This window comes from Trachinotus anak, unplaced genomic scaffold, assembly GCF_046630095.1.
Source record: "Trachinotus anak isolate AG129_WGS33_773 ecotype Australia unplaced genomic scaffold, CSIRO_AGI_Tana_v1 ptg000021l, whole genome shotgun sequence".
Classification (NCBI taxonomy): domain Eukaryota; kingdom Metazoa; phylum Chordata; class Actinopteri; order Carangiformes; family Carangidae; genus Trachinotus; species Trachinotus anak.
Window position 1 is genome coordinate 4,971,308 of NW_027273872.1, and position 21,551 is coordinate 4,992,858.

General features: G+C 40.2%; 2 protein-coding genes across 4 annotated transcripts; both read right to left on the minus strand.

Moving 5' to 3' along the window:
* Positions 1-383: 383 nt before the first annotated feature.
* On the minus strand, positions 384-11,174 carry slc30a9 (solute carrier family 30 member 9). Its single transcript, XM_071457765.1, has 18 exons — positions 11,050-11,174; positions 10,504-10,653; positions 9,861-10,052; positions 8,965-9,012; positions 8,701-8,800; positions 8,357-8,449; positions 8,138-8,220; positions 7,310-7,368; positions 6,687-6,754; positions 5,434-5,592; positions 4,850-4,985; positions 4,733-4,772; positions 4,565-4,636; positions 4,049-4,156; positions 3,618-3,783; positions 2,765-2,894; positions 2,006-2,119; positions 384-1,830 (listed from the first exon to the last, which is right to left on the minus strand). Exons 2-18 carry the CDS (start codon positions 10,610-10,612, stop codon positions 1,786-1,788), a joined length of 1,722 nt encoding a protein of 573 aa, XP_071313866.1. The 5' UTR covers positions 10,613-10,653; positions 11,050-11,174; the 3' UTR covers positions 384-1,785.
* Positions 11,175-11,908: 734 nt separating this feature from the next.
* gsr (glutathione reductase) lies at positions 11,909-21,489 on the minus strand. 3 transcript variants are annotated; one of them, XM_071457099.1, is made up of 13 exons: positions 21,124-21,489; positions 20,481-20,652; positions 19,359-19,385; positions 19,154-19,242; positions 16,680-16,749; positions 16,335-16,482; positions 16,147-16,201; positions 15,960-16,059; positions 15,613-15,867; positions 14,707-14,818; positions 13,579-13,710; positions 13,222-13,355; positions 11,909-12,528 (listed from the first exon to the last, which is right to left on the minus strand). In XM_071457099.1, the coding sequence occupies exons 1-13, from the start codon at positions 21,183-21,185 to the stop codon at positions 12,379-12,381; spliced, it is 1,506 nt and encodes a 501-aa protein (XP_071313200.1). In that variant the 5' UTR covers positions 21,186-21,489; the 3' UTR covers positions 11,909-12,378. The 3 variants fall into 3 exon arrangements, with proteins under 3 accessions (XP_071313200.1, XP_071313198.1, XP_071313201.1); XM_071457097.1 differs by lacking the exon at positions 21,124-21,489 and having other exon boundaries at positions 20,481-20,817; XM_071457100.1 differs by lacking the exon at positions 21,124-21,489 and having other exon boundaries at positions 20,489-20,616.
* Between the last annotated feature and the right edge of the window lie 62 nt (positions 21,490-21,551).

Below are 21,551 nucleotides of genomic sequence, written 5' to 3' on the forward strand. Positions count from 1 at the left end.
GTGCCCCCCCCCCCCTCATCCTCATCCTCCTCCTCCTCTTCCTCTCTCTCATCCCTACAACTGCACCATCTAATGGACTTGGGTTTACATTCCAGTCAACCAGCTGAGCTTGAAACAGGACACAGGCCTCCCATCCAAACACGGAGGCTCGACAACGTCCCGCTTTTGCTCCACATGTGATCAAACACATAAAGATTTCCTCAAAAACCTACAATTCCTCCTTTAGTGTAGCAGCCCAGGCAGGAAGCTGGGAGCTCCTACTAGATCCCAAACATCTGGAGAAGTAGATGAGCTTTCCATAATAAAATAATCACATAATATACAGGAGGCCATGATGTTATGAAAAAAAAAAAAAAAGAAGTAGAGAAAGAAATCCACATACATGACAGAAAAGGAAAGCAAAATATTTTAATAAATTATTTCAAATTTATTCCAACTCCTTCAGCAGTGGCAACATCGTTATAACCAAAGGTAAATATTACATTATTAACACCTTCAAAAATATATATCCACCCTCCCAATAATGATGAAATGACTCCGGCCCACCGCCTGTTGGCAGGCAGGTGTGTCTCATGCTGGGACTGTGCTGATTCAGAATGAGAGCAAAAGCACAACGAGCGTATGTTTTAAAACAGATTATTCAGCAGAAACACTACAGAGCAGGAGATTATTTACTTTGGTTTTTTGGTACTGTACAGGGCGACATCCTGAAGAATTACAACAAAGTGACTTAATTGTTGAACCGTGATTTAAACCTGTTTGATACGGGTCCGTTTGCTTGGTACCTTTTTTGTCATCAGAATCTGCTTCTTTACACTAAGTGGATCTGACCGTGTCCTTCAGTGCTCTGGGACAATCATCTGCTGATCAGCTGCCAACCTCACGACAATGTAACTACACCTCAAATTTGAAAAAACACCAAATTGTTTGGAGTGTGGAGCCAGCGAAGAGAGAAGGCAGGCGAAAGAGAAGAGATGCCACTGCTTATGACATCATTTCATGGCGCTCAAGGATGTTTGCACTCAATCATTTGACCTTCTGCAAAGATAAAGATGTCCAATAAATGGTTATTTAATAATTTGTTAGACTTTCATCTTCATAATATCACAGGAATATGACAGCCTGCTTTCTAATAGGGTTTTTTTTTTTTTGCATAAGCTGATGCTCATTAACTGCTACTGTATTAAACATCAGTTCACTCCTCAGCTCTATCATACAAATCAAATGAAAAGTCTTTACAACGCCTTTACTTTGCATATCTTTCTGTAATTGCAATAAAATCTATTCATCACAAATTCTGTCTTTATTAGAGAACCTGCAGCAGCATCGCGCCACCTTCAGCTCCTCACTTTTTACATTAAAAAGAAAAAAAAAGTCTAATATCGTCTAGCAATTAAATAAGTCTAGTTTGAATATGTAGCTCTCAAGTTTCCTTTGTACTAATGAAGGCAACACTATCACTGTGGTTCAAGCACAACATTAAAGTAAAGTACAAGTATATTGGGTGATACTGGTCCTTTTTTGTGATCTTGTTTTTTGAAGCAGACATGTTTTCAACCAAATCCAAACACATTGATGGAGGAATGAAGTTTAAGCAACACAAAGACATTGTCCTTATGTGCGATTCTGGACTATTCTATGGTAAGACTTGATGACTTGTGCGGAGACGGATGCTTGTTTTGAAGAGGTCAGGATGGGAGGGAGACCGTGGAGGTGGACTCGGTCCTCCTCTCACTTCTTCTTCCTGACACAGAAGGATGTTCCCTCAGCAGAGACCAGGAAGTATTATAGTATCTCCAAGTCTACGTGACGAACCTCTGGGTTACGTTGCTAAGGAGGAACGAAACAGAGTTAGATACGAATCTGTCTGGCAATGCTTAATAAATATCTTTAATATGCAGGTCAGTTCCAATAAAAATCCACCCTCAGATGGTTAAAAACTGAGTTTCTAGGTACATTTAGCATCAGCAAGACGATAATTTGGACAAGTTTAATGTTTCAGTACCTTGAGTTCTTTCTCCAAGCGGTCCACCTCAGCTCCCAGGGTGTCAATGATGTTCTCCCCGTGTTTCAGCATAAAGTTCTCCAGCTCCTCTGGGGTCTTCACCTGCTGAATGTCCTGCAGAGAGAAAAAAGTAAAGATACAGGTAAACCACCTGGATGCATGTTGGACACAGCAGAAGCCAGAAACACACAAAATAAATAAATCCTAACAAAATAACTTTTGAAGTTGAAAGTCACAAGAAAGAAATTAACCATCTTAAACAACAGAAATCATGTCAGTTTGTCCAAATTCCTGTCGTTAAAAAATTCATTTTAACTACCCCAAATGGTCTGAAGCTTGATTGAAAGATTGAAATCCTAAACCTCTGTATATGACAGAATAACATCTGTGTAGACCAGTGTAGAATTTTTTCTTAATGAAACATGGGAGATTTCAACCTAAAACAAAGTTTCTCCTAATGAAAAGTTTATTGTAACAGTAATAATTTGCAGGTAAATTATGACAGTTTCTTCACTCCTGCACAGTTTACAACTGTCACAATGGCATAAACAAGGCAAACAAAAAGTGCAACTGCTCTTTAAACTAAAAAAGGTTTCTCACCCACATCACAATAAAAAAGGGGAGAACTAAGGTTTCAATCAAGTAGAAATATTATTGAAAAAAATGAAGAACGATGCTGTGTCAGCAGCATGTGTGGAAATATTTGGACTGAAGGAAACAAAAATGAAAAAAAAAAAACGAAACAAAACAAAAACTTACATTAAGGATTTGGTCAATGTCTTGTTTTTCCAGATACGACCGTGTCACTACTCGGCCATCGAAGTCAACCTCAGCCTTGAAGCGCACTTTGCTCAGTCCCATATCAGTGGCCTTCACATCGTGGATGGCTCTGCTCACAATAACATAAAACATGAGGAAGGTAGAAGAACAAACATCTACTGGACATCACAGGGGATTTCAGCTGAAACACAAAGTGTTCCTGATGTAATGTGAAAATCTATGTACGATGTGCAATGAAACTGGTGACAAACAGGATATCTGCAGATCTTGAAAAGTTAAAAATGAATTTGTCTTAAATTTAATTTACAAAAGCCTTAAATCTTTTTTCTCGGTTAGTTTTTGTTTGCTCATTTTTAAAAAAGGGACTGCATTTCCATTCTCTGTGGTCTTAAAAAGATCTTTAAATCTCTTAAAATTAACGTAGTGAACCCTGTAACAAACCTGTACAAGATGCCAGTTTTTAATTTCTTTAAGCAAAGTTTGTGTCCACACTTTCAAACTGAAGCACTTTGCATTGCTCTGTGACAGCTGGCTCTGAAGACGGTCACACATGAAGACCAATAAATACCACGTGGTCTATTTTAAGCCCAACAGTTGTCCATTAACTGTAGTACACCTATAAAATCCCTGTCGGACCATGTGGACTGATTGACTTAATGGTTGGTGGATTAATTTGTATTCACATGAATGATTTAGACCTGATATCAACAACAGCTGGTTGATGTGTTACAGCTGTGGAGGCACGTGTGTGTGTGTGTGTGTGTGTGTGTGTGTGTGTGTGTGTGTGTGTGTGTGTGTGTACACACCACAGTGTGTCTGTACGTTTACTGACCTCACAGCGGGGTCGTTCTCCAGGAACTCTGTAAGCTTCTGTACACGTTCAGCCTGTATGGAGCGTCCCAGCAGGGCCTCTGTGTTAGTGTAGATGAGGAACGCTGAGACGGTGCCCAGCAGTGTTCCCACGCCAAGAGAGCCCAAACTGTCGTAGTACGGGTTACCTGCAACAACACAGGCAGAGACAGAGGCGGGAAAACAAATGTGGAAAAAAAGAGTGGAAATGTCAGTGAGTGTAAGTGTGGAGACCAAAGTCCAAAAACACAAGAGAGAAAGATTATCCTGAGGGTAATTTATCAAACCAACTGAAGAGCAATAAAGCAGAGGTAAAGGAGATAATATAAAGAACGTGACCTTATTAACTGCATGACTTAGGACAATAGAGTAGATTGAACACCGTGAACAATGCCTCTGTGTCTTTTTGTTTACCTGTGAGTGAGGTGAGCCCCATGCAGCCAGCAGCCAGGATGACTCCTAATACAGCAGCAGCGTCCTCCAGCAGCACCACGTTGGTGCTGGGGTCTCGACTCTGCATTACTGTACGCACAAAACAATGCAAGACCACAGTTACACTTGAATTAACAAGCAGCTCGCACCCACATGACACCAGTTTGGGATTTATGCTCATAACATTTCCATTTGATGTCAGAAATGTGTCTGATTTCTTAAATCAAATCAACTTCACCTGCATGACACTGTGACAGAAAATACCTGAGTGAAACCAAACCATGAGACATTTCTGGCTACAGTAGAGAGATCACGATATGTTTGCCTTGAATAAACATTCCTATTTACACATCTTGTATTCAGTGATTTTAGCTATTTTACTTCCTCTCCACTACATCTTCAGGGTATTTGAGCACCAGTTTTATGCAGATAAGCAGTAAATAAACTAATATTTGCTCACTACAGATAATAATAGGTGTATTTAGCATACGTACATACCATATTCATAAAAAGACAGTCCATGATGGAGGGCACTCTTCCTTATCTCATTGATGGCTACTAGTAACGTGGCTGAGAAAGAACAATAGAAAGAGATGTTTAAGTACAAATTGCACAGTCCCAGTCAAAACATCATTGAAGGTCTGTTAGTTCGTTAGTATAACGCACCTCCTTCAGACACCAGAGAGCCGGCCAAAATACAGTAAGCCTGGAACACAGAAACGATTATCATTACTCTTTCTATATCATACAGCATGACAGACAGGAGCTGACCCGGACACTCACCCATAGCAATGATTCAATGGGCTCCGGGTGCAGCAATCCCATGATACCATGGTACCAAGACAGGCCCGCCCCCATCATAAAAATGCCCACTCCACTGATGAGGGAGGCGATGTAGCGCATGTTGGAGAATCCATACCTGAAAAAACACCAACAGGGCTCCATCACAGCTGACACTTTGGGACACCATTAATTTCTTAATTATGCACAGTTTCACATTCAATGCTCTTTGCAAAGGATTAAAAGTTACATCTGCAAGTTTTTATCTTATAAAAAAAAAAAAAAGAAAAACTTGCAAAAATATGCATTCATTGTGCAAAAATGCTGCTCTACTAAATTAATTTACTGGAAGCTATCAGGAATCAATCAGGAGTCACCGAGTTGAATATTGACAAGCCAGTCACTAGTAAGTGGCTTTGGATAAAAGTGTCTGCCAAATGAATAAATTAATAAGCCAGTACAAATACTGGTATTGTAGCTCCATTCATTTCTCTGTATTGCTTCTACTCTTTGGTGCTGTGATGATTCAATATCCTTCGGGCACTGCTCATCTTCTTTCCAGTAGCATAGTAAAGTGTGGTGCTTACGGGTGCACGGCGTCCGGGTTGCGGACGGACTGGCTGATTCCGAGGGCGAGCAGACCCTGGTTGCAGGTGTCGGCCAGAGAGTGGATGGCCTCGGAGAACATGCTAGCTGATCCAGTGTAGACCCATGCCAGGAGTTTGAAGAAGAAATTGAGTCCATTGCTGAGGATAAAGCAAACAAGTGGATGAAGCAGTCACACGGTGATGACACAGATTCCTATCTGAAAAATAATTTAATGGTTGACAGTAAATGTGACTGAGGTGGTTTATGGATTTATCGATTGGCTTGTACAGGACATGAAAACATTGTAGACAAACTTAGCAGCGTCAGTGAAATCATAAACAAATGACACAGCTGCGCTAGCATGTCCAGGATTATTTGTTGTGGAGGTCGGCAGACAATACAGACGATGAGGATGAGGATGAGAAGGAGTCTGTCTGCCTCTCCTCTGTTGCTGCTCTCCTCCATGTCTACTGCTCTGACAGCAGCTGCATCGTCAAAGATCAGACGTGAATCAGATCTAGGACCACATTTGCAAGTGGACCAGATCTGATATGAAAAACAAATTTTAAAATCTAATTTGATTTGTTCCCACTCCAGTGAAAAAAGTATCAAATTTGAGTCACTTGGAGGTTGTAATGTGAACGCAGCCTAATTTACAACACACAGTTACTCTTATTTATGATGTAACTATTCTCTTTTTAGTGCAAAATTTGCAGAATCGAATTCACAGCTTTTACATCGTGCCTGGACTTCTCCCGTAATGACCAGCCAACTAACGGGGTCCCGTGCGTCTTTGTGCCACTCAATGAAAGAAACGGTCTGCTGTTCATGTGACTGCACATGTCCTCTAACACAATCATCCTAATCCAATAGGCTGCAAGACCTCATGTGAGACAAGGTCTCAAAACTCATTTCCACATCTTACAGATCTTTACTAGTGATGTCAAAACTCTGTATTTCTTTAAAAACTAAAAAAAGAAATCACAACTGTCAGTACACCTACTTTCCGCATCTAGCAGTATCTTATTTAAGCTTTTGCAACAAAGATTTTTTTGTTCTCAAGACACTACACTCTGATACTTATCCGACGCACCGTATGTAGTGACCCTGCTGAGAACAGACTCGTAGTTTCTCTCTCTAATCCAGTACCTCCCACTGTGTGCTGCAGCTCAGTGAAGTCAATGAGTGCAGACAGATCTCACAGCAGAACCAGACAGCACTCAGGGAAACTGCTGAGAGTATGAAAACTTACATGCAAATAGCGACCATCACCACCTTCCCTGGCCCTTGTAGAAATGTTGCCCTCTTGCCTGATCGAGGCTTTGTGAAACAAAGAAACACAAAAAGCAAAGTGAAATCAGATTATTATTAAGTTGCAAGCTTGTCAATCAGTGCAGGGATGAGGGTGCTCTAATATTAATCAACCACATACTGGTTGTGTTCCTGGTAAAAAATAAATAAATAAATAAATAATTCGGACAAAACATAATCATGTTGGGAATGTCCTGTCCTGTGGTCACTATGCAGTTCATGCAGTTGACTTTATCTGATCACAGTTACTGAGGGGATGCTCTGCAAACACTAGCCAGCAGAGTATAGAATATACCATGACATACCAGGGGAGTGCACAACAGTACAGTGTGGTCATTGAAATAACATCAGCATCGCACAGTAAAGAGGGGCCGATAATGACACAGTCATATAAATGCAGTGACCTCTGTAACGGGGACAAAGGTCATGCAAACACCACCTGCTGTTGTCAGGGCAACTTGGACATGGTGACAGGACTTTCCATATTACTTTCTCTTTCACAGATAAAACAGAACTTGGAGACTTGATCATATTATCCAACAAAACGGCAGCTAAAGTGCTCACCTTGGTGTTTCCCCAGAAGTCTTTGTATTCTTTCAACAGCTGCTGATTCCGAAAAATATCTGGAGGTCAGTGAATAAAAGACACAAATTCACCAATGTGGCAACAAAAAAGTTCACAGACCAAAAAAACATCATTAACAGCTGAGAAACAATAAGATAAGGTTATATAAATGAGAATAAATATTCATAACATTTTTGCAACTCAATCGAACATTAAACAAGGAGGGCCACACTTTGGGAAACAGTTATTTAAAGCTGCAATGATTCGTCAATGTACTGATTTCCTAATCAAAAGAAAATGAATTGGCAAATTGATTAATGAATAAAGTATTTTTTCAGAATTTGATAATTCCATGTTCTCAGACGTTAGAATTTGCTGCTTTTCCTCATCATACATGGCAATACATCAAATATTTTGGGATTTTTGATTGGTGGTCTGACAAAACAGGACATTTAATGATGTCAACTTGTCGTGTAAGAAATTGTGGTGAGAATTTTTCACAGTTTTCAGACCAAACAATTAATCAATTAGTGAAGAAAATAACTGTCAGATTAATCACTGATAAAAATGATCATTAGTTGAAGCCGTACACTTGTTGCTGTCTGGCAGAGAGTCAGAGCAGACGACTGATGGCGCGCTCAGTTCTCCAGCATCTGTTTAGCTTAGCTTAGGATAACAGACTGGAAACAGGGAGAAACAGCTGGCGTGGCTTCCTGCAAAGGTAACTAGCTCCTCATCTGACTCTGAACTTTTGCTTTGAGATAAAATCTTTGGCATTAATGAATGTTGACAAAGATCCACATGCAGCCAGGGAAAATAAAAACCTACTCTCTTGGTACTCTCTCTCCACCTCCTTCCTAAGTTTCCTCTCTCGGGCTAGAGCTTCATGGCTTCCCCACACGTCTAGTGCTCTATCAGTCACAGATAGAAACAAATGAAACGACAAAAGTTAGCGAATGCAGCAATGAAACCTGGAGTTTTGAGCAATAATGTGTTGGGAGACATATTGTGTGCTGAAGTTGCAGAGCTGAAGGGTGTAGAACTAACTTGGCCTCGACATCTGACCGCAAGAACACAGTGAAAGCCTCTGTGTCGTCGTGGGGGCTGCGTCTTCTGATCTTCCGAAGTTGCTCCAGATCACTGTGAACACATGAGGCGAGGGTGTAAGAAAAAGATGTAGGAAGACCTGTGTTAAACCATGTTAGGCAGCCTCACATCAGTTAATCACAACAGCATGTTTACTGATTAACTCAGAGGAATTTGTGCTGTGGTTGTGGTCTGACAGAGAAGCATTTAATACCATTCATTCAGCTAGGCACTGGCAGACAGTTCAGTGTTCCTGTATACATTAAATAACAGGTAGCTCAGTTACTTTGGGTAACAGGGGTTACCTTGGTTTGAGGCAGAACTCATTCATGGCTCTGACTGCAGTGATAAAGTTGTTCTGAGTGTACTTGGCTCCATATTCCCTTTTTTTCAGGACTGCCCGAACTGCATAGGACAACAGAGGGAAATGAATAATACAGGATTTTTATCTGCTCTCCATAGTCCTTGATCTTCTGCAAGCCACCAAATCACACCCACATTCTGATGAATATACTAAAAATACAAGGTAAAGGCTGTGAGTATTATCTTAAATCTGCAAGTGTTGTTACCTTTCACTTGAATTGTTTCAGCCTTAGTCAGACCCTGAGGTGTGAAACCTAAACAGACAGAAATAAGCGAATCAACAAACAAGCTAAGAATATTGTAAGTGCAGTATTCTATGCTGCAGTCTGCTGGGGCAGAAGCATCAGAGCCAGCGACACCAACAAACTGAACAAAATGATCAGGATCGCTGGCTCTGTGCTGGGGGCTTCTTCAGAGCCATTGGAGTTGGCCGCGGAGAGGAGGATGCCCACAAACTGTTGAACATCACAGAGAGCATCTCGCAGCCCCTCCATGACCTGCTGCTCAAACAGCTCCGCTCTGACAAAGAAAGCTACAGGAAGTCTTCCTGCCAGCTGCTGTCCTCACTGTTGGGACTTCTATTTATCACATCATATGTCACATCTGTTATATGTCAGATTAATCTGATCTTTAAGGTATGTTCAGTTCTATATCCACTAGACTTTCACTAATGTACAGTATATTACAGTATAATATATTACTACATTGTATATTCAGGACATAATATATCTATGGGTCGATCTTTAGTCTTTATTGTTTATTTTATTTTTATACTATTTATTTATATGTATTTTTACTTTATTTAGTCCATTTAGTTACTATATGTAATTTAGCCTTTAATAGCGTTGTATGTTACCTACTTCATTGTTTTGTGATTTCACTTTGCGATTAATAAAATACTCTGTCTAATTTGATCAGGGGTACACTAAAGCCAAACTGTGATCAATTGTTATATATTTCTAAACACAACTTCCCAGAATTGTTTTCTGGGGTTTGTGATGACAGAGAATGTGAAAAGACAACAATTTTACAAGAGCAATTAGTAAATACAACGCCACACAAAATGCTAAGAACAGACAGACATCGAAAATTAGTTTGTCACCTAATGACGATGAGGTGGCTTTTGCAGCACCGGCCTTTTCTCCTGGTGGAGCATCACCTGATGGTGATTTTGGAGGATCATCTTTACTGTTGCCAGAGGTAGAGTAGTACTGCACCTTGCCCAGTCCTAAAGTAGCAACTCGGCAGTCTGGAAGGCTGAACCACAGGGTATGTATGCCTCCACTCTGCCAACCTGCACAACACAATGTGTGATGATTTTAAGCCTTTTTTTTAAATTTTCATCAGCTCCACTGTACAGTGAACCAACACTGGGGTTCAAGAGAAAGCAAAACAGAGCTTCAACTAACTATTAAATCCATGATCAGTTAATCTTTTGATGAATCGCTTAATCTATAAAACAGTGAAAAAAGGCCCAATGTGAAATCTACTTGCTTGATTTGTTTGACCAACAGCCCAAACACACAGATATTCAGTTTACAATAATATAAAACAGAGAAAACCAGAATAAATGGCCTAAGCGGTTCATCGATCATCTAAACAGTATAAAAATATAATACTTCTTTTCTATTGATCGACTCATCTATGAATCAACTAATCGCTTAAGCAGAGCAGAAAGCATCATCATGTGGAAGAGATGTAACCATAGCTAACATCTAGCAGCCCCTGGATATGAGCCTCCTCACCGTAGCACAGCTGGGGGAACCTCGGGGTCCGCTGACACAGGAACGCCCTGTGCTGCAAGGAGACCCTGCAGAAGACATGCCATGGTCTGTGGGCCAGGCTGGGGAACATCCTCGCTGTAGCGGAGCTCGGCACTGGAGAGCAGGAACTCGCTATGCAGAGTCACAGACAGTCGGTCAGCTGAGGTGTTAGCAGTCCGCTCGTCACTTTAACCCAGTTCAGACAGATTAACGCCGGGGCATCGCTTCACCACAACTGACAGTGTCAACAAGCAGAAAATCTAACATGGCTACAAACAAACTCAAATGTTGACCACAGCCGACACCTGCCTCGAACTGAAATGGCTGTCATTGATCATCACCCGGCTGGTCAACTAATGCCTCTGCCGGCTAACGCTGACGCTGCTACAGCTAACTAGCCCCGTAGGCTAACATCGTTAGCCGCCGCAAGTAACAAGTGCTACTTAGCATTTTAATTCACTCAAAAAATGACTGCAACAGACTCGTGGGTAGATTAAGATGATAAAATTATTCAGAAAAAGCTAATACCTTTCTATGGTGATGTTTGTTCTGCATAATCTGTGTCCATTTTAAGAATCTATGACCAAGCTGATGTCAACGGACATAATGTAACTGCTACAAACACACACACGTGACCTGTGACGCCTAGCTGACGTCGACGTTGACGTTATTCTCGTGAGAACATAATTGGTTTCAGCGTTGTCCGCTACTATCGCGATATTATGTAAACCGCTGTGGAAAGGTCACCATAGACTGATGATATAGATATATGGGCCTATATAAAAATATATATGTTGTATGTATTACAGACTGTATGACCGTATATAAAGGTATCTCTTGTATCTAAAGATATATGAAATATCTTTACAGCGTGCATTTAAAGATATATAAATATAGGGTCTATCTTTATATAGGCTATCTATGGCTGTCAAATTGAGTAAATAGTAGTGTCACCTTCTGAACTGTATTGCAGTACAAGTATTATTTAGCAGAAAAAAAACAATAAAAACATTTATTCATCAGTCTCATATGCAAATAGATACGTCACATTAGTACATCTGGATAATATCTTGTTATCACATACTTTATATTCAGAGTATATTATAGCTATGGGTCTATCTTCAGTCTTTATTATTTATTTTTCATCCTATTTGTTTTACTTTATTTAGTATATTTAGTGACTATATATAATTTAGCCTTTAATAGCGTTGTTTGTTAACTACATCATAGTTGCCAAAACATGAGAAGTACAGTACTTTGTTCATTGCCCAACCCGTGTCAATTATAAAGACAGGGAAAGGCACTAGTGGAGAGGCGTAACAACATACCACTACATTTAAACAACAAAGGGCTGAGTCACAGAATGAAAAGAAAAGAATCACAACACTTAAGAAAAAACACCTGCAGGTTTATTGAATCTTTAAAACAGTACGGTAGATATGTTTTGACCTTGCATTGGTAGTAAATAGGTGCCTTAAGAAGCAGCAGTGTTTGTAAAATTAATCTGACAAATGACTGACAAATCAAACACATACACTAGGAGAGAGGTCTTTTGACTTCCCATGCAATCACTTGACAACAATACCTGCAGAACCATCACTTCCATTTCACAATCATTAAAATGGAATCCAGTACAGTTTAAGAAGGTCATAACTTTGTCTTGGTCCTTTTTAGGTAAAAATTAGAAAATGAAACACTGCGCACAAATAAGGCCACTTATATCTGAGAAAATGGAAGTTTGTAGGTAGTTTTAGAGAGCAATGATGCAAGAGTGGTATGGAGTGGTGACTCTGTCCTGGTATGCTTGTCTGGGCTGCTGGTTGTTCAGGGAAGCAAGGTGGCGCGTTAGTGGTTGGATTAACGCATCGTGACAAACTCCTCAGATGAGGTGGGGTGAATGGCAACAGTCTTGTCAAAGTCTGCTTTGGTAGCGCCCATTTTGATGGCCACAGAAAAGCCCTGCAGCATCTCATCACAGCCCAGGCCCTGCATGTGCAGGCCCACCACCTGGAGAAAAGACACAGCTCAGTATCTGAAAGTCACTGCAGTTGCCAGTGTATACAAGACTCAAAAAACAAGGAAACTGTCAAATTCATAAAGGCTTAGTTCCATTTAGTTTAGGTACTAACAGACTAGAAGAGACTCTAAGTGCTCTCAGTGCTGTTTTCTGTGTTTGAATTAAAGTTAATCTTTGATTTAAACACTTTTCATAAATCTGCCTCATCTACTTGTAGTTCAGCAAGGTACTTTAGCCTACATTTCCCAGAAAGACTTTCAATGGCTTGCAGGGATGGAGTCTGAACATGTTGACTTCAGCTGTGACTTATATCGCATTTGAAGGTGGAGAAAACAATAGTGTCAGACTTATCTGGTCTACTTCAAGCTGTTTAGGAATAGGAAAAAGTCAAATCAAACCTAGTAACATCTGGTTTTATTTATATATTCATTTGATGTGGTCCAGAGAAAATTTAAGCACCACATATACAAGAGGCTTTTCAGATCTGAATTATCAAATCTAACTGATGAGTGCCTTAAGAATCAACAACAGTAACACAATGCAGTAGTTTTGATAGGTACATAATTATTTCAGTCAATATAATTTTAAACTGCTAGTTGTAGGAAATTTGAGACATTTCTGAGAAAAAAAATGTATTGTTTCTAATGTGTAAAGCTGACATCTGGAGGTCGGACGACTCCTACCTTCTCCTCCTTGCCCACACACACCAGCTTCATGATGCACTGAGTCTTCCTGCTCGTGATGGCGTGATACATTGGAGTGAAAGAAGTCTTGTAAATCTTCACATTCTCCTTTCCTCTAGATTTAATGGCCTCCTCTGTGACATGAAAATGATCAAAATACGAGTATGAATTTTAGTCTTCCTGAGTAAATATAGGAGTAAAACAGTATTTCCATTAAAACTTTCACCCAGAGTGTGAATGTAGCGCAGCGTAAATGTGAATTGCCAACATCACAGGGCTTTACACAGATATTGGAAAATGTCAAAATTTGGAGAAGTTAAGTTGCTACTGAATGAAAGACATCTTTGGTGTACTCACCTTCTGTGAGGCCCACTGTGCCGATGGGTGGGTGGCTGAACACCACTGTGGGAATACTGGAGTAGTCCAGTTTGGAGTCCTTCTTCCCTTCAAACAGTCTGTGTGCCAGCTTTCTGCCTGCAGCAATGGCAACTGCCACAACATACAACAAAACATCAGAGTCCAACTCCCTAGGTAAACATTTCATTTTCATTCCCTGAAAAGGAGAAGACATTAATCTCAAACTCAAAGTAATGTTATTGTTGTAGTATTATAATGTGAAAGATTATATCTAAGCTATAAGACAGTGATGGATGTCTGCTCTCATACCATCTTATCTGGCTGTTGTAAATTGTAACTACAGACATTATGTAAAATAGATGGTTGTCACTACATGGGAGCTGCACCTGCACCAGACTTGCATAGAAAAATTACTTATTTTTATTAATATTTTTATTGTGATAACTACATTTTTTTTAAACCTATAAAGATTTAATCTTGGTGGATTGCACAAGTGATCTGTTTATTTTGATGGATCTGATCCACACTTGAAAAGTTGTCTTTGTTGGTTTTAGTGTATTTGGTCTGTTCAGGTTCAAATCACCTAAATACAAAAACCCAGAGCCCGTGAGCAGAACAGCTTGTTTAGGGGACAGAGTTCTGGTGACAACAGCAATCTGACAAAGTGTGTTTCTTGTAATTGCCGCACCTTATGTTCACTAAAACCATACCAGAATTTGATTGGGAGAGGACACAGACCTGTATTTCTGTCAATTTCAGCTCAGTTATTTGGAGCCAACGGTGTTTAAATGTGTAAATGTTACTTCATGCAGGTTTTGCCTCTAATACACACTAAATAAAGAGTTAAGTGTCCCTACCTGTTCAAATAAATTAACCTAAAATTTAGCTGATGCAGCTTCCTACAAACACAAACATAACAATGTTTTTTCACCCCTCCAGTAAAAAAAATAAAAATGGCCTTAAAATGGCCAAATGTAGAGATATTCAACAAAGACAGAAGATACTTGTCAAGATTTCAGTCTTAACAAATTTAAGAATCAGCTTTAACAGCCATAGTGACCATACTCTCAACATCACTGCAGTTTTTACATTTGTAAAATGATTTGGGTTATTACTGCGACTCCCAACCTGGTGTGAGAAGTGCTTTGCCACAAACATCTCCAACAGCGTAGATCCCTGGTCGACTGGTGTTCTGAAACTCATCCACAATGATATGGCCTCTTTCATCTGTATCCACACCCTGCAAACAGAAAGAAAAGCTGTTCTCAAACTGGGCCTGAATACCACACAGATGACAAAGAGGTGTTGGTCAACTTCTCCTCACACTCCTTTATCTTACACTCCTTCATAATACAGGTTAGACCATAAAAAGAGAAGTCAGAATAAGAAGAAGAGAAAGGTCTATTAATTTCACTTCCTTTCAGTTGACAATCTCTACTTGCTGAAGTACTATAAATAGAGTAGAGAGGAGTTTGACCCGACCCAGACTTAACCACCCCTTTAATCCATTATTAATTTGCCTGTTGACCCTGAGCTATAACATAACAAACACTGTTATGTGACTGTAGCCTAATCTTGTCTCCAGATTATCACTAAGCATTGATCTAACATGATCCCATGCCTGGTTTATTTTGAACTCTTTTTATATAAAAGGTGTTCAATGATGAAACCTTTACACTGACTTGTGTAAAAGATTAAAAGACAGAAATAAAGACCTGTTTCAAAATGATCTGCAGTGTCATTATAATCTTTGAGGACAATTAAGCAGCCAGGATGAGGGAGACACAGGGAAAACTGTAAAGAGCCAGAACTAATTAATTCCCTCTGCAGACAGTAAGAGGTGATGAGCTGAAGTTATCCGTCTTTAATTATATTATTCATATTATTATATATTATTCATATTATTCATTATACATGTGTTGTTGAAATCATTTTGTCTGTGTAGGAACGTCTGTCTGCTCTTCCACTGAGCTTTGCTGGTCCATGTTGTCATCATCCAGTTTAAAGTAAACAGTTTCATAAGCAGATTGTTACCATCTCGCCGATGTTCAGTCCAGAGGTGTTTGGCTGCCTGCCGATGGCCCAGAGAAGGCAGTCCACCTCCTGGATGGTGCTGATCTTCTCCTCATCGTTCTTCTTCTCTGGGTCTTTGGTGACGAGCGTCACCTCCAGACCCTTCTCCGTTTTACACACAGACTTCACCTGAGAGTTCTTCCACAAATCTACACCAGAGTTTTGCAGTTCTTTGGTGCAGTTTGTGCTTATGAAGCTGTCAAAGTTTCTCAAAACCTACAGAGAGAGAGAGAATACAAGCTCAAGTGCATGGCTTCACACTACTGAAAATCATTCAGTTCAGTGTTTGGTATGTAAATGTTTCTTACTCCTGTCTGTCGAATAACAAGGGATGTTTTGGACCCCAGGGTGGAAAGGATGCCTGCCATTTCCACTGCAATATAACCTGCACCCACAATCACACTGCGCCTGTTGGGAAAACAGAACTTTAACTACAGACAAAAATGTCCCTGATGGTATCCAGTAAACACTACATGGATTATATGATCAGCTTACTTTGGCAGAGTTTCAAGTTCAAAAAAGCCATCACTGGTAATGCCCAGACTTGCCCCTGTAATGATTCAGACACACAGAATTTCATATAGTTTTGTGATTTCATAAAAGCAGTCTCATTTGAAAAGGTTAGTGCTAACCACAAAGATGATTACCGTTTCTAAATGTGACCTAAGTACAGTTTGTCTTACCTGGAACTTCAGAATCACTCAAAACAGAAGGCTGCCCTCCAGTGGCAATGAGGATGTGAGGCGCTGTGTACTTTTTTCCACCGACCTCCACAGTCGGCTCAGGATCATTTGTGAACCTGGCGTGACCTTGAATAGTTTGGATTTTAGCCTGTTAAGGAGCAGATGTCGTCATTTTCCTTCAGTCTCCGTTCAAAAATACACCAAGCAAAGTCAAATATTTCTCTGTGCAATAAGGATGCAGATAAACCATTTTACAGACATGAGGTTTACCTGAAGTATGAGAAAATATGTTCAGGGAAAAAAGCAAACACTGAAATAATAAAGATAATATGAATTTGAAATTACCTTGTCAAGATTGTTGCGATAAATGCGATTTAGGTGACTAACATAAGCATCCCTTTTGACCTTAAGAGTTCTGCAAACAGAAACACAGAAGTGATAAATTTTTTTTCCACCTGTATTTACTCGAGGCTTGACGCTCGACTGCGTCCAAAAGTTGCATGCACTTGAAAACATTTCTAAAGGTGGAAAGACGTGAAGAGAAAATAAATCAATCAGAAATGTAAAATTAGACCATACACTTAAATAAATGCTCTAAAACACAGATTCATCCCAGCAGTACTTTTGTTTTTTTCAGCAAAAAAGTCGACATCTGATCATAGTGGTGCATAATTCACTGGCCAGATTCAGCCTGGGCACAGTTCACATACAGATAGGTAACTAATTAAAGGAAAACACAACTTAAACAGTCTTAGTAAGGTGACGGGCCCCCATGTGCTGCCAGAACGCTCCTCAGCAAGTCACTGAACTCTACTGGAGGGATGAACACCATTCCTCCAAAACATATTCCCTCATTTAGTGTTTGGAGGGCGTAGTCGAATATGTTGCTCTAAAATCTCCCAACAGAGTTGAGATCTAATGACTGTGATGATTCACATCAATTTCATATTCATCAAAGCATTCAGTGACCCGTTGTGCTCTATGGATGGGGACACCGTCATCGGGAAGAGACCACTCCCATCATGAAATGTTCCATCACAGGATAAAGGTGATCACTCAGAACAACTTTGTATTGATTTGCAGTGACCCTTCCCTCGAAGGGGACAAGTGGACACAAACCATGGCAGCAAAACGTCCCCCACAGAATAACCCGATCCCCTCACTGTACCATATTCTCGCCCACTTAAGGAGAATATGATGAAGGATGACTCATCTGACTGTATCACCTTTTCCACATCTCTGCAGACCAGCGCTGATTGTTTTTGCACCACTGAACTCTCAAATGTGCGTTCATCTTTGTAATGAGGGGTTAATACGCTGCAACCCTACAATAATGTCCCTCTCTGTGTAATTGTTGACAGACTGTTCTGGCTGAAACAGTCTGATCACGTTCTGATCCGACGTTCTCACCTGAGGAAGAGCTGCTCTTCTGTTTTTGCTTACATATCACACTAATGCACGAGCATCACGCTCATCAAATGTGCAAAATGTGCTCTGTGGACCACAATGTCCGACCCTGTTTTCTGATGTCTTTCACATAGACCTAAATGCAGACGTCACTGTAGTCACTGTTCCTACTGACACACCAGCCAGTTAAACAGTCTTTCTGTGCCCCAACGATGAACCCTCCTCCAATGTCACTTAGAGCTTTTCCTCTTTTCATCAGAATCAACTGGGCCTGCTCAGCATATTTATACATGCCACAGAGCATGATGGGATGTTAATTGCTTAACTATACCATGCAGTGCTCAGGTGTAGAAGCATCTGCATTTGTTTCTCCACTTATTTCTTCAGGTTTTTCCTTTAATTTGTCACCTGTCTGTATGTTAAGAAGGGCCTGGAGAGTTTTACGCTTTGAGCTTTCGCAACCAGAATTTCCTGCCTGTTTAATACTTGCAACCGTCCGTTCACAAGTCTGCAGCCATCTGTTATTATACAGGCAGCCAAAGCATTTTCGGCAACATCCAGCACCATCATAAACACCTGTGTCATGATACTTCTGCTGTGAAGACGTCTGATAACTGAATCAACAGACTTCTTAGTATAGACAGCGAGAGCTTTTCTTCATGTTGATGTTTAATATTTCAATAACAGCACATTTCCTTTCGTATATTAGAGCTGGATGAGACGGTATATCACTGTTGAGTTTTTGTTTGAACAGAACAACATTTTAATAGTATCTCATTAGTTTATTTTTAATAGAATTGTATTTTTCACTTTATAGAAACTACAAAATCCCATTCACATTGTAGTTCCTGCTACAATACACAGCAGATGGACAAAATAGCAGGATCACCTGACTACATGATACAATCCAACACCATAACACAAACTACAGTATCAGAAATGACAACGTGAAGTAACAGCATTACTAACAGTGGAAAATTGAAACAGGTGGTATTTGTTACAGTTTTGCTGTGAAATTTCAGTGACACTGTTTCCGCGTCCTGTATATTTGAATTTTTTTGTATTATAAACACTTAATCTTGTCCAATTCATACAGGCACACCTTAAATGACTGCCCAGCCTTGTCGTACGTTTGTTTTTTCAATCCCTGACCAGTGTTTCTCAGTGCAGTGCAGGCAGCCACTCCTTCCAGAGGCTTATCTTAAGCAATCATCTTGACTAAACTATGTTGTTCAGGAGGAAGAGAACTAGGCTAAAATGAAGCAACAAAGGACACGACAGACTGAGAGGCTGTGCTGTGAAATGGATACCGCTTTCTTTCAGGAACTACCAACCAACAGTTTTCAAAAGAGCTCATTGTGGTTGCAAAAAAAAAAAAAAACAAAAAAACACCAACAGATACTGTAACTTACTCCCAACTGAAACGAACATTTCCAACGTCAAAGCCGTAATCATTGTGATCATGGAGATACTCAGCATGAACTGCTGCATTCCACATAACCTGTGAGGAGAGGTAAATGTGCTGGATTTGACATCTAGTTCATTTTGATGCATATATTAACAAATTATTATTAGAGTTAAACTCTGTTGTTTAAAACGAGGACAGAAAGACTTTACCTTCTTGGGGACACAGCCAACATTGACCTGAAAAACATTGAAACAGAGCAAATTAGTTCAGAGTCATTTCAATCAAACAGTGTCCAAGCACATGTTAAGTTGTAAAGGAAGGAGAGGTCTGAACTTTTTTTGCACAGCACATTACTTCATAAATATGTGTTGCAGCGTTAAATGAAAAGCTAAAAGGTCAAGCACAACCCTCACTTAGAATTTCATCTTATCAGAAAATATAGACTGGAGCTGGGTCTGCCTTGCAAATCAATCTATAATCACAATATTGTACATGTATGCACAATTGGATATGAAATAATCTAGTTGATTTCAATAATGAACTGTGTTCCATTGTGTTTATGTCTGATGAAAGTTTTCACATTCGGAAACAAAACCTTCAATACAGTAACTCCTTTTGCTAGCTTCTTATTACTAAGAATTATTAACTGAAAGTAAACATAACATGTTGAATAACACAATATGACCATGTTATCATGATACTAACACTCTCAGCCAAAAGGGCAGACAACCTATTCTGCAAATAAAAAGGTGCAGACATTGGATTTAATCATTGCTGAATCCATTTTTATGTGATCTGTGCCCACAAAATCATGTTAAGTCATCTTGTTTCCTTAAATCCTGCCAAAATAGGGAAATTATGCTGATAATCTGCCTCAGCTTTGTGCAATAAGCATGTTGTTTAACACAAATCTGCAGCAGTATCTCCTCTCATCAACTCCCCACTTGTTAGATCGACTGAAAGGTGAATGTAGTAGATGGGGGGGAGGAAAGACGCATCCAATAGTAAAAAAATTAAAGCTATGACAAATCTCCTTTAATATATTCCATTCTAAAGCAACCTTTTCTGGTTTGTCTATTTTTATTTACAGTCTCAGTTGTTTTACAGACGTTGGCTTCAGTAGGTCAGGGCTTGGGGAGGAGGGGGTTGCTTATCAGCTGGGGCGCTTCAAACTTGCTGTACAAAAAAAACAAAAAAAAAAAAAAAAAAAAAAACTTCCACAAAAGGAGTCCGGAGGCTTCGCAGTGAACCTGGCAACTAACGTGGGTGTGAAAGGTGCAGAGGCGTCAGTAAAGCGACAGCAGTGTTTTGTTTTTTTTATTTTTACTCACGCAGGTACCTCCGAGTTTGTGACTCTCGATCACCGCGGTGGCCGCTCCGAGCTCCGACGCCCTCCGAGCTCCGGCCAAACCTCCAGATCCGCCGCCGATCACCAGAAAGTCGAAGCGGGTCGTCTCCGCTGTGGTCGGGTCCGAGGCCATGCTGCGGCGTATGATTCCGCGTCTGCGAAAACACCAGGAAAGTTGCTTTCTGATGATAAACCAGCACCGAGGTTGCGCCCGGGTTAGTTGGGTTAAAATTGCCATAACCAGGAAGCTCGCAGGCGTATGTGTCGGACGAATGGGGAATGGGAGGGCCAAGTGAAAGCCACTGCTGTGTCATTATGAACTGCAACAATGGTGTGTAAATCCCAGAAACAGTTTTCACAATAGTCATGATGATCCTCACATGAGCGACTGTGGGTGTGGGGGTGTGTGTGTGTGTGTGTGTGGGGAGGGGGGGGGCTACAATAACAGCAAAATCTGCGACAGGAATTTGATAAAATATCAAACCAAATTAAAAAAAAAAAAAAAAACGTGAGCACAGAGGCTTCTAGATAAATAAATAAAAAAACATGCATAAATAGCAATGGTAATTATTATCATAATTATTATTCTTTCTGTCTAGCCTCGTATCTGACGTGAACACACTCACCTTGGTAACAGCAGGGACACGGACACAGGTGGACGCAGTCTGCAGACTCTCATAAACAGCATGGTTTTATTTGTATGAGCGCATTTTAATCAGACGCATCCACGACGTGCCGGTGTTTATCTCTCTCTGGTCCCTCTCTCCCTGCCTGCAGCTTCACTTTGTCACAAACACAAAAGCTTTGAACCACTTCCTGTGTCACTGGGTGAACTTAAAGTAATACAGACACATTTGTGCCACCTGGTGCGATGCCCTGTTGTCCTGTCTGTCTCGAAAATGAGTGGAAATATCGCCTTTGGTGATTTAATGACAAAAACTGCACCGAGGAGTTTGAAATTAACACCGTGATGACGGAAGTTGTCATGTTTTTGAAGGCGGGGGATAACGTCGATGCCCAATCATAGCTTTACGTGATTTTTATAGCGGATTTA

What these genes read in the sequence shown, in the direction of transcription:
- slc30a9 (XM_071457765.1), bottom strand. Translation starts at nt 10,612, where the DNA reads ATGTTCCCCAGCCTGGCCCACAGACCATGGCATGTCTTCTGCAGGGTC. An exon ending in GTGATGGTCGCTATTTGCAT is followed by an intron (nt 5,593 to 6,686) that starts GTAAGTTTTCAT and finishes CTTTATCCTCAG; the next exon opens with CAATGGACTCAATTTCTTCT. An exon ending in CCATTGAATCATTGCTATGG is followed by an intron (nt 4,773 to 4,849) that starts GTGAGTGTCCGG and finishes TCTGTGTTCCAG; the next exon opens with GCTTACTGTATTTTGGCCGG.
- gsr (XM_071457097.1), bottom strand. Translation starts at nt 20,735, where the DNA reads ATGGCAATTTTAACCCAACTAACCCGGGCGCAACCTCGGTGCTGGTTT. An exon ending in ACAAACTCGGAGGTACCTGC is followed by an intron (nt 19,386 to 20,480) that starts GTGAGTAAAAAT and finishes AATGTTTTTCAG; the next exon opens with GTCAATGTTGGCTGTGTCCC. An exon ending in GAGTGATTCTGAAGTTCCAG is followed by an intron (nt 16,202 to 16,334) that starts GTAAGACAAACT and finishes GAATCATTACAG; the next exon opens with GGGCAAGTCTGGGCATTACC.